The following is a 14,996-nucleotide window of genomic DNA, read 5'->3' on the forward strand; positions in this document are numbered from 1 at the left end:
CTCACCTAGCTCAGGGGGCCACTGGGATGGGATCCAATATTCAGGTTTACTGTGGGGGACAATGATCTCAGTTTTTTCTAAGTTTAGCTTTAGGCTATTTTCATTCATCCAACTTTTGACATATGCCATGGATTTTTTAACAAAGTTCTTACAGTCAAACGAGTTGTCAAGGGTGAAAATGAGCTGCATGTCATCTGCATAGTTAAGGATTTTAACACCCATCTGACATAGACCTGAGATCAAGGGGCGGATATAGATATTGAACAAAATAGGAGAAAGAGAGGAGCCCTGAGGAACACCACAGTTTAAGTCTACCATTGTAGACTTGAAGGGAGATAACCATACAGACTGTTTACGGGCTTCTAGAAAAGAACTAAACCAGGTGAGGGCAGAGCCCCTGAGACCTGCTGCGGCGATACGCTTCATCAGAATGTTATGATTCACGGTATCAAACGCCGCAGACAGGTCACGGAGGATCAGGGCAGGAGTATGCCCTTTGTCTGCCTGGCCTTTAAGATCATCGAGTACTGCAAAGATCACTGCTTCAGTAGAGTGGGCTGGCCGGAAGCCTGCCTGATGGTTATCCAAAAATGTTGTCCTTTCCAGACAAGAGCTAAGGCAAGTGGCCACGTGAGCTTCCAAAATTTTTGCTGGGAAAGGTAGGGTTCTGAAATCATGATGTCAGATTTCCAGTACCAATTTGGCCTTTGAAGTAGGGAGACTTCAAAGAGACACTTTGAAGTGCACAAGGCCATGCTTTTCCTGCCCTGGCCGCAGACTCACTACAGGGGGGTATGGGATCCTCTGTGTGCGGACTGGCAGAACCCTATTCAGGGGCAAGTGTCAGCTCCTCCCTCTCTTCCAGCCTCAGGATGACCCATCAACATGTAGATGGCTCTCAGTCACACCTACCCGTGTGTGTGACGGTCTAGAGGGAATGTAGGGAGCCAACTGTCACCCACCCCACACATGTTGCCCAGAGAAATGTAGAAGGCACAAATGGTTAAAGTAGAAAAATGCCCACTTTCTAAAATTGCCTCTTTCAGAACTGCAATGTACAAGCCAATTTCACCGTAAGTTGTGCTTTTAAACAGTGAGTCCTGAGACACCAAATTAGATTTTCCGATCTTGTCCCAATGGGAAACTACACTTATAAAATGTTATAAGGCAATCCCCAAGTTAACTTATAGGCCTTGCAGGAGCGAAAAACTAATTTAAGAGTAGTTCACAACCAGGACATGTAAAACTTAAAGTACATCTTCTACTTTTTAAATACATGTGCCCTTAGGACTGCCCTGGTCTATCTTAGGGGTGACCAATTTGTAATGAAAAGGAAGGTTTGGGACTGGCAAGTAGGTTAACTTGTCAGGTTTAAATGGCAGTCTAAACTGCACACACAGGCTCTGCAGTGGCAGGCCTGACCCCTGTTTAAAGCGCTACTTAATTGAGTGGCACAATCAGTGCTGCAGGATCACTAGAAGTATTTAATTTACAAGCCTTGTGCACAGGGAGTGCACTTTACTAGAGACTTATAGGTAAAATAAAACTACCAATTGTGGATAAGCCATGGTCATCATGTTAAAAGTACAGGGCACATGCATTAAGCACTGGTTAGCAGTGGTAAAGTGCCCAGAATCCAAAAGCCAATGACAACAAAGTCAGAAAAAGGGGAGGAAGAAGGTAAACATTTGGGGTAACCCTGCAGAAAAGGCCAGGTCCAACACCCTCACTCCTGACATTCTTGTTATGCTGAAATCTTCCTGGTCATTGTCCATACTGGGAGGATGACCCAATGTAAGCATGACTCCGTTGTGAAATGGCAAATGCCATAGTTTTTGTGCTTCCACTGGCAGAATCTTGGAGTGTGTCCCCCTTGCATCAGTATAAAGAACTCGGTGATGGTGAGGTCTGTTCAGATCAACACCCATGATTTGGAAAAGCATCAGGGTTCCAGTATATTTATATGTAGGGTTTTACAGGGGGGTCCAGAGTCCTCTTGCTGAGGACTCTTGGAAATGAGCCCCTGAATATTACATTGAGGCATCAGTGGTGTTGACTATGTAATTTTCTGATTGGAGGAACGAAAGACCTGATCCCAATTTGCCTTGAGCTCTCCACCAGTAAAGAGATTTTATATCTTTGCTATCACCGCTATTGTGTCTTCAAGTGACCCTGATATCTGTGTCCATTGATTGTCCAACTCTTCTTATATAGGTCTCATATGCAATCTGCAAAATGGTATAAGCACCATACATGATTCCTCCTTCCACCTCCCCGGTCCACAGCAAGCTTGCTCGATTGTTGTGGAGGGAGGGTCTTGCTTTCCCTGACTTCTCTACCTTTTCCTCACTTCCGGTGGGTTGCGACTTAACGGTCTAGTGTTTGCCGTCCCTCCCCCATATAACCGGAAGTGCTGGCCATCGCGCAGCGGACGCGCACTACTCAGGTGATAGGCACCCTCTGTGAAGCGGCAATTTTTATTGTTTTAAATTAAAATATATCTGCAAACTTAAGGCGAATTGTTTTTTAACCTGAACGCTGTTAGCTAGAAATTTTAATTTGTATCCAGTGGTACCTGGCACTTTAATTTGTGTCATTGCACTATTTGGACTTACTTTTTCCCGCTTTCGGGATTCCTCCTTCCACCTCTCCGGTCCACCGCGAGTTTGCTCGATTGTTGTGGAGGGAGGGTCTTGCTTTCCCTGACTTCTCTACCTTTTTCTCACTTCCGGTGGGTTGGGAGAGAACGGTCTAGTGTTTGCCTTCTCTCCCCCATATAACCGGATGTGCTGTCCATCGCGCAGCGGACGCGCGCCGAAGGCGCGCCAAAGGCAAGCCCGTCTGCGCCCATCCGTGGCAGTCCGGGGCTAGGGGCCAGCCACTATGCACGCGCACAAATTTACTCTATAGGTCAACTAGAATACCTCCAAGGTCATTACAAGATAGATAATACTCTCAGGCGTACCTTGAAGCAACACAGACTATTGGCTGCTGGTCCCTCACAGACCCATACAGGTCAATCCTTGTCTCAAACTACTGAGCCGGCCCACATCCACACTTATGTTAAAACTGGTATTAAATCACCCTCCGCCATGCACAAGAGTATCGAATTGTTAATTTATTACCTTAACACTCGCTCCCTGTGTAAACACCAGTCAGAGCTATTCTCTTTGCTGGACATAAACAGACCGGACATTTTATTTTTGACAGAAACATAGTTGACCCCTGAATCCATTTCGGATATCTTAGCGGCCATCCTTGATCCTTATTACATACTGCAGGTGGATAGAGAAATGGACAAAATGGGAGAGGGGGTCACGGCAATCATCAATAAAAAGTATCAGTTCACCTCATTGAGTACCACTCAAGTTCCGCACACAGAAATTCTAACAATAAAACTGGAATCATACCAGTTTTCTTTAGTATGCATGGTTGTGTACCACCCACCTCAATCCATGCCCTCATTTCCCCAAGTATTTGGGGATTTGACTGTGCAACTCGTGATTAACCACACTATGGTCTTGATAGTCGGCAACTTTAATTATAGGCCGAAGGACAGCAAGGAAGACTCTAGATCTCGGGAATTTACGGAAACTCTGGCCAGCCTAATTTGCACTCAGCACATACATACAGCCACACATAACACGGGACACATATTAGATCAAGTGTGGACTCAGAATCTAGTTATATCACCCATAACAATTCTTCCCTGCGTGTGATCCGACCACTATCTGATTATATTTACGGTTCCGTGTGCCACTGCAGTTGTCACTTCCAAGCCTGGCAGTATGAAAGCCAGGAACTGGAATCAAACAAACATTGAGAAATGTCATACTACATTAGCCAACACAGCGCCCCAGACACAAGATTGCTCAACCTCCAGCCAATCTAACCTCACCTTATGACTAGAGAATGCATCTGACATAGTCGCCCCTCTAAAAAATATCAAATCACGAAGACCTCATGATGCCCAAAAGTGGTTTTCCCCAGAGCTGAAAGAAACTAAATTAAAACTCCGACAAGCCGAACGGAAATAGAGAAGACACTACATTACTGCACTTAAACTAACTTACCTACTTCTCCTTAGAGAATATAAATCTTCTATTCTCTCATGCAAAACTGAGTATATCTCCGCGAACATAATGAATTCAGCCAATAAATCAATTGTAGAGGAACTCACAGGATCAGCTAGAGTGTTTGCACAGCCTGAGCAATCTCAGCAGCTCTGTGACTCATTAAATTACTATTTATTTGAAAAAATTACTGTAATAAAAGCGAGCATCCCTCAACCCAATATTCCCATTACACTCCTTCCGACCTGCCAAACCCACGTGGCTTTCAACCAATTTTCTCCTGTCACGTTGCACTCCTTTTGTGAACTAATGATCAAAATCAAGTCAGGCTTTCCCCTCGACAGCGGTCCATCCCACATTTTGTGGGAAGCTTTCACAGCCTGCCCGGAACCCCCTATATCCCTTCTCAACTCTTCACTTAGCAGTGGCAATGTCCCAAAGTCCTTTAAAGTTGCGGAGATCCTTGCTATTCTGAAGAAACCTGGATCAAACCCTCAGGTAATGAGCAATTACCGTCCAATTTCCCTCCTACCATATCTTAGCAATATCTTGGAGTCTCATGTAGCAGGATTTCTGAGCTCCTTTGTTGAAGCATCCTCTCCCCTAAACACCAACCAGGCTGGCTTTCGACCTGCTCATTCAACCGAAACGGTCATTCTGTCGGTCATGGATAAACTTCGTAAAGGAGCAGATCAAAATACTGCTCAGGCTCTAATCCTTCTTGACCTGTCGGCCGCATTTGACACGGTCGACCATAACATCTTGGTCGACCGTGTCCGCAGTGCAGGTGTTGGGGGCCGAGCACTGAATTGGCTTCAGTCGTTCTTGTCAGACAGGTTTCAATCCGTCCGTCTGGGCCAATACTGCTCGACGAAAGGCCGACTGCCCTGTGGAGTACCACTGGGTTCTTCCTTATCCCCTCTCTTTTTCAATCTTTACATGCAACCTCTGATCACTGCTTTAAGGGAGATGGATGTTTTGGTGTTTAATTACGCAGACGACCTGCAATTAATCTTCAACCTACATTCCACCAGTTCATCAGAAACCAACTTGCGTGATACTATGAACTACATCAGCAATTGGATAAACTTGAAGAAGTAGCAAGGACCCCCTGAACCACTCATAGGTTGATTCCTAGGACAGGGAAAATTTCAACAATGTATAAACACTCCTAGGCAATCTCCAGTTTATAAAGGTCTATAAACAACTATACTATAGGTCAGACAACATTAATATATATTATCTAAAACAGATATCACTAATGAAAAAAGAGAAAATAGGAAATCAGAATAGATTGTTTTATTTATATAAAAAATTGATTAAAAAATCCTCACTAAAGGATTAAGGACAAAACATATATTTTACTGAATATATAAATCACAAAGGGACATTGAAATATTAAACAATATAATACTGTAAAACATAATATCAAATTGTGGCAGAAAAAAATATTCTTTACGACGCGCGTTTCGGCGTAGTGGAGACGCCTTCTTCAGGAAGCCACGTATTTAAAATCTCTTTATTATGAGTAGTGGTGTATAACTTTATAGAGGATACGCTCTATTTCTGATATTCATTTGGCATCAATCTTGATAGGAGAATACTTATGTCTTTCGTGATACATCTTTTATTAAAATGTTAAAGTCTTTCTCTTCGTCTGTCTCTATATGACCTGGACGTCAGAAATTGTTTTGATGCTAGGTTGGTCCTGCCGAACCGCCGTAGGTAACCTTCTGAAAGGTGTCTATTTTCAAGTCGTTATCTGCATAGGCCAAGGAGGACTCTTAATATGCGTAAAAATTAGAATGAAAGATTGTAGGCAGAAAATGGAACCTGCATCTAATAAAAACTGTAAAGGTTCTATTCCACCTGAAACTTTGTCGTATTGACGTGTCCGCTGATAATGGACGGGTCGGGGTTAAAACTTGCAGACGAGAGTGATTATCTTGTTGTCTAATTTGGCGATGTTATTCTCCTCATCTGATGGCTCGTTATGCGTTTGCAGTCTGTTTTTAATGCAGCATCTGCCTTGCCAGTGCTAAAAGTGCCTATTTTCGGTCTAGTGACTGAAATTAATTTACAGGCCTGGTAATCTATTATGGTTCCCAGAAAGAGATGTTATCGTTATGATGTCAGGAATGACATGTTTTTGTTTACTTGAAGACTTAAGGACTTGAACAGATCTCTCCATGCATTTACTGAGTTGTTGATAGAAGTTATAGATTAACCTTTTATTATCCAGTTGTTCAGATAAGGATGTACCTGGTGGCCTAGTTTTCTAAGGCGGGCAGTCACCTGAGCCATTCATTTGGTAAAAATGCGCAGGGTGGCTTGAAGGCCAAGAGAAAACACTCAACACTGATAGTGATAAATGGCTACCTCAAATCAAAGACATTTGCCATGTTTCATTTGGATGGGTATGCAGAAATATGCATCCTTGAGATCCAAGGATGCTGTATCTTTGTTTCTCATTAGAATGGGCAGTACCTCTTGAAGTGTGACCATTTGGAAAGCTAGAGTTGGCATAAATCCAACATGGGTTTCCACTCTGTTGCAGTCTTTTGTTTTACCAAGAAGGGTCTGGAGTAAATCCCCACATTTTAATGCTGTTTTAGGACTATCTCTATGGTCTTTTTCGGCAGCATGGACTGAATTTCTGCTTTCAACAGATGCAGAGAATTGTGTTTAGTTTTTTTAGGAGGGGTTGTCGGAGGATGTTGAATGACCTTCAGGGTGCGCTTGTACTGGTAACATCCAGAACCTATTTTTCTGCATTGATTGCCTCCCAGTCATTGTACTGAGCAGATATTCTGCTTGCTACAGGGCCTGAGATATGTATTCAACCTTCTTTGGTATCTGGTGTTGGGGATTGTCAGGGAAATCTTGCTGCCTGTCTATGTGCTGGGATATGCATGTTTGAGGTTGACTTGTGTAAGAATGATGCTGCTCTCTATCTATTTATGACTGTTGGCCGACGTGATGCATACATCTAGTGGTATTGTGTAGGTTGATAAAAAGGATGGTATGATGAGTACCTGCAGCCTTGTTATTATGAGCTGTTGTTGCAAATCTCTCAGTGAACTGGCAGTTTCTGTTTTGGCTTATATACCTTGCAGAGAATCATCCACATGTTTCCCAAACAACTATCCAGCATCAAAAGGTATTGTCAAGATCTTGCTTTGGACCTTTGGCCTGAAGGAGGAGGCTCTTAACTATCCTTGACATGTAATACCATTGCATCAGCTAGTTGTGTGCACCCCATATTAAAGACGCCCATAGCTGAATCAATAAGCACCGCAGGCTAGATATAACCTCATGCCATTTGTCTTCCAGGAGGGGATCTAGAAATGGGGTTATATCTGATCATATCTGCCGGCAATACCTGCCCACAATCGCAATGGCATTTTCTTCTCCTATAGTCATGGCAGCGATAGAGGAACATCTTTCCCATGCCATATCTATTCTTCAACCCTTTCAATCTGGTGATACCTTGCAAGGTGGCATTGGGTGCTTGGTACATGTTTGAGCGTCCTGCATTACAACCAATCATGCCTTAGAATGACCCAAAAGGCATACCGGTGAATCTCTAGTGATTTTATATTACTTATCTATCCAATGTATTACCGCAGGTACAGTAGCCAGGGTGTGCTTAATTCACTTGCTTTCCAGCAAATGTGGCACTAGTAGTATTGACTTGTTTGCCCAGTTTACTGGTTCATCGAAGTCACACTGGAAACAGACAATTTCACTCAAGTTACAGAAAGGCCAAATCTTTTTGCTGCTACATTTACCATTGAGTAAAATTGGATAGTATATGGTAAAGAATCTACTGGCTGTGATGTTGGTGGGTTTGTAACTAGTAAAACACAGTCATCCCACTCATTGCCCTTAGGAAGGAATTCTTCTTCTTTCACATCTGTATTTTGAAATTCATCAACTGTTGAACCGACTGCGGATCTTACATTTTTCAATGTTCTCCCTCCTTAGTTGTTTATTGTGCAGATGGTGAAGATCTAGAAGCTGTCTGCTCAGAATTAGTTGGGAATCACGTATAATAGTCATTCACCATGAGCCCGAGGTCAGTAATTAGATCCACAGGCACATGCATCATGAGCCACTGTTCATAGTTGTCATATGCCACCTTATAGAGTTATGATGATGGTCTTTATACTGTCTATCTTCCCAATGTTGGGGGTGAAAAATTAAAGAGGTATGATCCATGAGTTTGTTGGTGCTGTGATAAATATTCCTGTTTATCTTCTGTCTCATGGCACTTTATGTGGATCACATATGCTACAACAAAGAAATTAGTTGTAACAGATTTGTCTTCATCTGCTCTGCGTCCAGCAATTTTGCTGGAGGATGAGGTGGTACTTTGCTCAGGGACATATGCTCCAGGTATAATAGAGCAATAGGTTGCAATGTCGTTGATGCTTGAGTTTTCGTAGGGGCTACTGTAGGGGAGATCATCAACAATAGAATCGTCAACAAGGTTATTCATGGTAGTTTCATCGATGACATTGGTGTCAACAGTAACAGCATTAGTTGACGTGGTGCAGCAGATAGGAGTCATTGACAGAGTTTTCGTGTCTGTATGACTGTTGACAGAAGGACCCCCTTTCTCTTTATTTTATATGGGGTGATGGTGGAGGCAGTGAGGAAAGTGAATACCTTTTCTTGCCCTCTAGAGACGACTCATCAGAAGATTTTTGAACTGCATTTGTTTAGTTTCTTTTCCTCACATCTTTCTGTAGACGAGTTTTAGACATAAATGCCTTAAGGGTCTCTGGATTAGGTTTCATATTCCAAGAAATACATTTAAAGACATGACAGCATTTCTGGATCATACAGAGAAGCTGTTTCTATTCATTCCATCCCAGCAGATACAACAAGAGGATATACTTGACCTTCAAACATCAATTGTTCTCAATAGAGTTTTATCTTACTGCAAAGATGTTTGATTTCACAGCTGGTTGTTACCAGAAATTAAAACTTTTAAAATTCCCATAACATCCTCTGTATATGTGGTATTACATTTATAACTTGCATTCTATTTAAGTGTATGGCAGCTTCCAGATTTGTATCACTTGAATAGGAGACTTCTAGATTAGTGACTAAAAACTAGAGAAGATGGGGGTGTTACCGGCATTTGCAGGCATTTTTCTGTGCTGTTTCCTTCACTCTCTTGTCCCGCCGTCCCACAGCCAGTCTTCCTACTCTGCCGCCGTAGCTCCACGCCAGCACAGCGCGGCCAGCAGCAGAGGGAGGGACTACCATTACCGGCAGCCTCTGCGGCAGGAAGCCGCCACCGCTGAATTCGCGCCAGGAGGCGCATAAATTAGAGGACAAGCCCACGTCGCTGGATCGCGCGCGGGTCGGGCCGGGCGAAGCCCGGGAAAGGACGGGACAGGCCATCCCCCTAACATCACTAAAAAAGGTCAGTGAGTGATTGTATGTACTAGTGTCCCTTGGAATAGATTGAGTATCACCTAACAATCGAAAATCGAATACTGAGCCACTTGCATGCAAAATTATGCCTACTCCTCCATCTACGGGTGGGCATGCTAGGAAATCCACTGGAGGGTCACTAATGGGCACTTTGGATAATTTTCTAGTCAGAGTGTCCACAGCACTAGCCCGGGATATTGAATCAACAGAAAAGAGACGATCCCTGGACTCAGATCTTTTGACTGCCATTAAGAACGAAGTGGATAAGGCATTGGAAATCGTGGGGGCGGGTGTGACTAATGGGACAACGAATTCCGATTTTATGGAAGCCCACTCAAATCTATTTGCCAACCTTAAAATGTATTTTTGTAAGCCTAGCACAGTTAGGAAAAAATTGAAGAATAAATCTGAGACATAGTATAATGATGCCTGTAGGCAAGAACGTGCAGAGCATTAAAAACTAGGGACCTTAGCAAAATAAGAGCGGCACGAAGTAGCCAAAGGAAAACTCAGGTTGAAACAATAAAGGCATGGGAGGAGTGCAAATGGCGGGAACTAAAGGAGGTGTATGTGTCCAAAAACTCGAAAGCCAGAGCAGGAGAAGCTAGGTGCCGAGCGGGTGCTGGGCGTTGCGGGCGGTGTGAAATAGTCGCCTCCACCCCCCTCCCGAGACCCATGGGGCGTGGATCTTTCTGAACACAAAATACACAGGTTCCTCTGAGTGGAGGTAATTCCCACAACTTGTGGTTTATGTTGTTTTTTTGCACTTTTTTACACATAGAGCAATTTTTTAACTTTCACGTCCTCTGGTAGGGTGGGCCTTAGCGTGCCCATACTGCCGAGGTACACGCTACACGGTCCTGACGAATGCCCATGTAATTCTTACACTTAAGGGCAGAAACATGTTGACCCCACTTTAAGTGGAAACTCCCATCATAATTTGTGGTAGTTCCCACACATATCTTTTACCTATGTCTAAACTGACCAGTAAATAAAATCTTTTTGGTTGGTACAGTTTCAGACATTTTTAACATCACTTTTCACATCACTGTCACAAAACCCAGCTCCGCAGTAAACTGGCATTGTAGCACACCAGGGAAGCATTCGGCTTCTCCTGGTGGGCCCGATGATGAAGCATGTCACCAACCAGGTTGGTGAGTGAGGGCTTCCAATAAATCCCTTGAAGTTTCCACTGTGTCCTTGAGAGGGTACTTCTTTACAGTCTTTGCCTCTGTGCTTTCGAACAGACTCCTTTGCGCATGACACTCTTCCTTTGTTTTACATACTCAATCCAGGGGACTAAGAGTGCCTCCAACCCTCTCTCTCTAATTGTTTCACGATCTTTTTAAATGGGACAGGGGTGGATGTCCGGACTGCCCGCAGAATAACGTTGCTCAAAATTCGTGGGTTAACTACTTTGGACCGCAATATGCTTGTAGTAATAGTGATGAAAATTACGGTATACTCCCTTTTATGTTTTATAAAGATGACGCTTTTAGCCTAGGGGATGTTGACAGGGCGCTAGATTCAGTAACTGAGGGACGAGCACCGGGCATGGACTGCGTTCCCGCCGACGTGTTCCGAACTGATGAGCAACGTTGGCGACAATACACTGTTTATTTAGCAAATGCCATAGCACAAGGGATGGCAGTCCCCCATTCCTGGAAGGGAGCAGAAATTGTACCTGTGTATAAAAAAGGTGATAAGTCATTAGCAGGCAACTATAGGCCCATTAGCCTTATAGACTCTATTCAGAATTTTATGGGCCGTCTTGTTTTGGGGAAAATACAGACCTGGATGGAGGATAATAACATCTTGAGCCCACTCCAGGCAGGTTTTCGTCCCACTGTTATATGTTGATTTTTTTTATTTTGGGGTGCCTGTAAAGCCTCACTAGCCAGTAGGCCCAGGTGTAGTGAGTGCTGCATGGACCTAGGGCCATATGTATGAAAGTACCGATTTGCGAATCTCAATTTGCGATTTTTACCGAATCGCAAATTCAGAATCGCAAATTGGTATGTATGAAAAAAATCGCTAATAAATAGCGATTCCTTATAAAACGCTATTTATTTGCGATTCTCCCATATGCGAATCCGCAAATCAAAATAATCGCTAAATTTGCAATATCGCAAAGGAAATTTGCAATTCTGCGATTACGTGCCGGTAAAAATCGCAATTTTGCGATTACGTGCCGGAAGAAATCACAATTTTGCGATTTTCCAAATTAAGCCAATCAGGAACTCTGGTGCAGCATGATGACATCACAACCAGGAAGTGACTGACTAACCATGCTGCATCTGAGTTCCTGAGTCACAGGCAGAGTGAAGGTGTGTTTGGGAGAGTGAAGTTTACAGCAGGAGCAACATGGCAGAAAGTGGAGCCACGCCTAGGCAGGAATCCCAGCAGCAGGAGAGTGAAAGCTCCAGGAAAAGGAAGCAGAAGTTCTCAGAGGCTGAACTGGGGACTTTGATAGAGCAAATGGTGTCAAACCATCAATTGTTATTTGGGAAAAAATCCCTGAAGGTGCCTCAGAGTCGTAAAAGGCGAATCTGGGAGGACATCCAGCATAAGGTTAATGCTGTTGGTGTGACACCCCGGAGTGTGGAAGACCTTAGGGAGTGCTGGTATGACCTGCGCCTGCGCTCAAAAGAGAAGCTAGCTGCCAGGCTGGAGCAGTCCAGGCTAACCGGTGGTGGGACATCTTCTGTTTCGGACTCCACACCCCTTGAGGAACTGGTGGAGGGGACCCTGCAACCAGAGAGCGTGGGAGGAGTGGCTGATCTTGACAGCTCTGACCTACCAGCATCACAAAAAGGTAAGAAGCATGCCCTCACACCCCTTACACCCCCAACACCCCCCAGCAGTGAGCAATTGTCAGGAAAAAAGATAGGTAGTCCAGAGCATGCACACAGGCAGAAATAGCAATGCATCATGGGAGATGTAGTCACATGAAAATCAAAGTTCAAAATTTGCAGGAAAAATAGTCTAACCTAGATTCAGCAGGTCATGAAAGGGAAATAATACAACAATGTAAACAGAATAGGTGTGAAAAATGTAATCTCATAGTGCAAGTCAGTACGATAAATTAATGTGTGCTGTTCTCTCCACAGCACCATCTACATCACAGCCTACAGGCAGTGGGACAATCATTGGAGGTGTGGACTCAGGAAATGGCAGCCATGATGGCAACACTGATGTGGAGGACAGCCCCGTGACCACTCACATCCAAAAGAGGAGACGCATTGTAACACCACTTGCGCCAATAGAGGATAAAGCAGATGGTAGTGCAGGAAATGCAACAAATGACAGTCCACAGACAGGGCAAGGGGGCCCTGCACCACACCATCATGTCCTACAAAGTGCAGCCAGGCGCAGACGGCGCACAACTGACAATGTTGAAGCCCGTGCAGAGGATTCTGTGTTTGCTGGCCTCAAAGTCAATATGTTGCAAGTGCAGCGCCTGCAGGCAAAAAACATTAAACTATTAGAGAGAGAGTTGAGGGCAGGCTTCTGTGGATTGAGGGAAGAAATGAGGGATGGCCTACAGTCGGTGTGTGAGGAATTGCGCACAGAGGGTGCTGCTAGGCGCAGAGCTTTGCAGCGCCAAGATCAATACACCCGGGCCATCAACCGCCTTGCGTCCACAACAAGCATCCAGACCAGGCGCAACATTGAGATGCAGCGTCAATTCACACATGCTGCACAGGATATAGCAAATGCACTTTTGCAAGTAACCACTGCCATGGACGAGATGTGGGCATTATTCACAACAGGGCCAGGAGTACTAACTCCAAGTGAAGATGACGTGCAGTCAGGTTGTAGCAGCACCACCCCACCACCCACCTCGGAGAGGCGCCGTAGTGGCCGAACCAATAGGCCTACCCCTTCTAATTAGCCTCACGCCGTGAAACACCTCACTTTGAAGTCACTACTTTTTTCTTCATAGCACTGTGACTGAAACATGTGCCAAACATATGTAGTATGACTACCATGCCTTAACGTTTTGTATTATTATTTCTTTCCTGCTAGTAAGTATTAAAGTACAAAATTCACACTTAAAAAAATTGACATTGTGTCATTTTGCCTTACCTAGAAATAGTTGCTCGCAATCTCCTCACATCTCTGGCGCCCAGCTGCTGCAACAGCTCTACCAGCTACCATACATCCTGGGCCAGGCCCCTCCACGTCTGAGGATCCTGAGTCACTCAGCTCCACTGGTGTTCCTTTTCTTGTGGCAATATTATGCAGCATGGCACAAGCTACCACTATTTTGCCACACGTATTGGGGCAGTATTGGAGAGCATCTCCACTTTTATGTAGACACCTAAATCTGCTTTTCAGGATCCCAAAGGTCCGTTCGATGGTGCCTCTGGTTGAGATGTGTGCCCTGTTGTATCTGCGTTCACTGGCATTGTTGGGATTGAGGTAGGGATTCAATATGAAATCGCGTACTGCATATGAGCTGTCACCTGTGGGTTTGAAATGAAATGGTTAGTCTGTGAAATGCACATGGTACTTAGTACAAATGAGCCCTATGTCTGAAGGTATTTACCGAGTAGGTATCCCTCGCCAAAATCCCCTCTTGAGAGTCTACGGTATATCCCACTGTGACGGAATATGAATGCGTCATTTGTGCTGCCAGGATACTTTGCTACAATGTCAGTTATGATGTGTTTGGCATCACACACCACCTGAATGTTCAGTAAGTGGTAGCATTTCCGGTTCCTGAAGATGTATTCATTGTTTGAGGGGGCGGATATAGCAACATGTGTGCCATCTATGCATCCTATCACGTGTGGAAATTGCGAGATTTGATAAAAGTCCTGCTTTGTCTGGGCTAGTGCCTGTGGGGTGCTGGGGAAGTATATGTGATGTTGCATCCTCTGAGCCATGGCATCTAGAAAGGCATGGAAGAATCGCGAAAAGGCACTTTGTGACACCCCTCCTGCTGAGGCAATCACCCCCTGAAAACTTCCAGAGGCCAACAGGTGTAATGAACACAGGACCTGTATTTCAGTGGAGATGGCATTTGTACTGCGTGTGGGGTGTTCAAGGTAGGGTCTGAGTTCTGCAATTAAATCATTAATGCTGTCTTCCTCCAGCCTGTAATGGGTGTAGAGCTCCTCCTCGAGGCACTGGGAGATGCTGACGCGCAAACGGAATATACTCTCTTGGCGTATCCTCCTCTGTGCAGCAGCTCTCAGACGCATCCTCCTAGCTATCAGGCAAAGCCCCGCCATGTAGTAAACAGTTTGTGGTATTCTGTTGCTGCTTAAATAGTTTGCACCTGGTTACCACCTGCTCGTACTTGGTGGTAATTGAGATTCTGTAATTTGCAAATTTACGAAAATCGCTAATTGCGATTTTTTCTTACATACCATTGCGATTCCTTATTTTGCGATTATGGCCATCTGCGATATTTCTGCGATTTCCTACATTTGCGATTTTCAGTTTGCGATTTTCACAAAATGAGAA

The 14,996-nt window shown here is 44.3% G+C and overlaps 1 protein-coding gene across 1 annotated transcript in view; it reads left to right on the forward strand.

Annotated features, from left to right (window-relative positions):
* The first annotated feature begins 11,999 nt into the window (after window positions 1-11,999).
* The window catches only part of LOC147701261 (IgGFc-binding protein-like), a 217,263-nt gene continuing 214,266 nt past the window's right edge, over window positions 12,000-14,996 (forward strand). Inside the window, exons 1-2 of the mRNA XM_086929327.1 lie at window positions 12,000-12,336; window positions 12,632-13,336. Coding sequence (XP_086785453.1) covers window positions 12,000-12,336; window positions 12,632-13,336 — 1,042 coding nt within the window. The remainder of the gene's footprint in view (window positions 12,337-12,631; window positions 13,337-14,996) is intronic.

This window comes from Lissotriton vulgaris, chromosome 7 (genome assembly GCF_964263255.1).
Source record: "Lissotriton vulgaris chromosome 7, aLisVul1.2, whole genome shotgun sequence".
NCBI lineage: Eukaryota > Metazoa > Chordata > Amphibia > Caudata > Salamandridae > Lissotriton > Lissotriton vulgaris.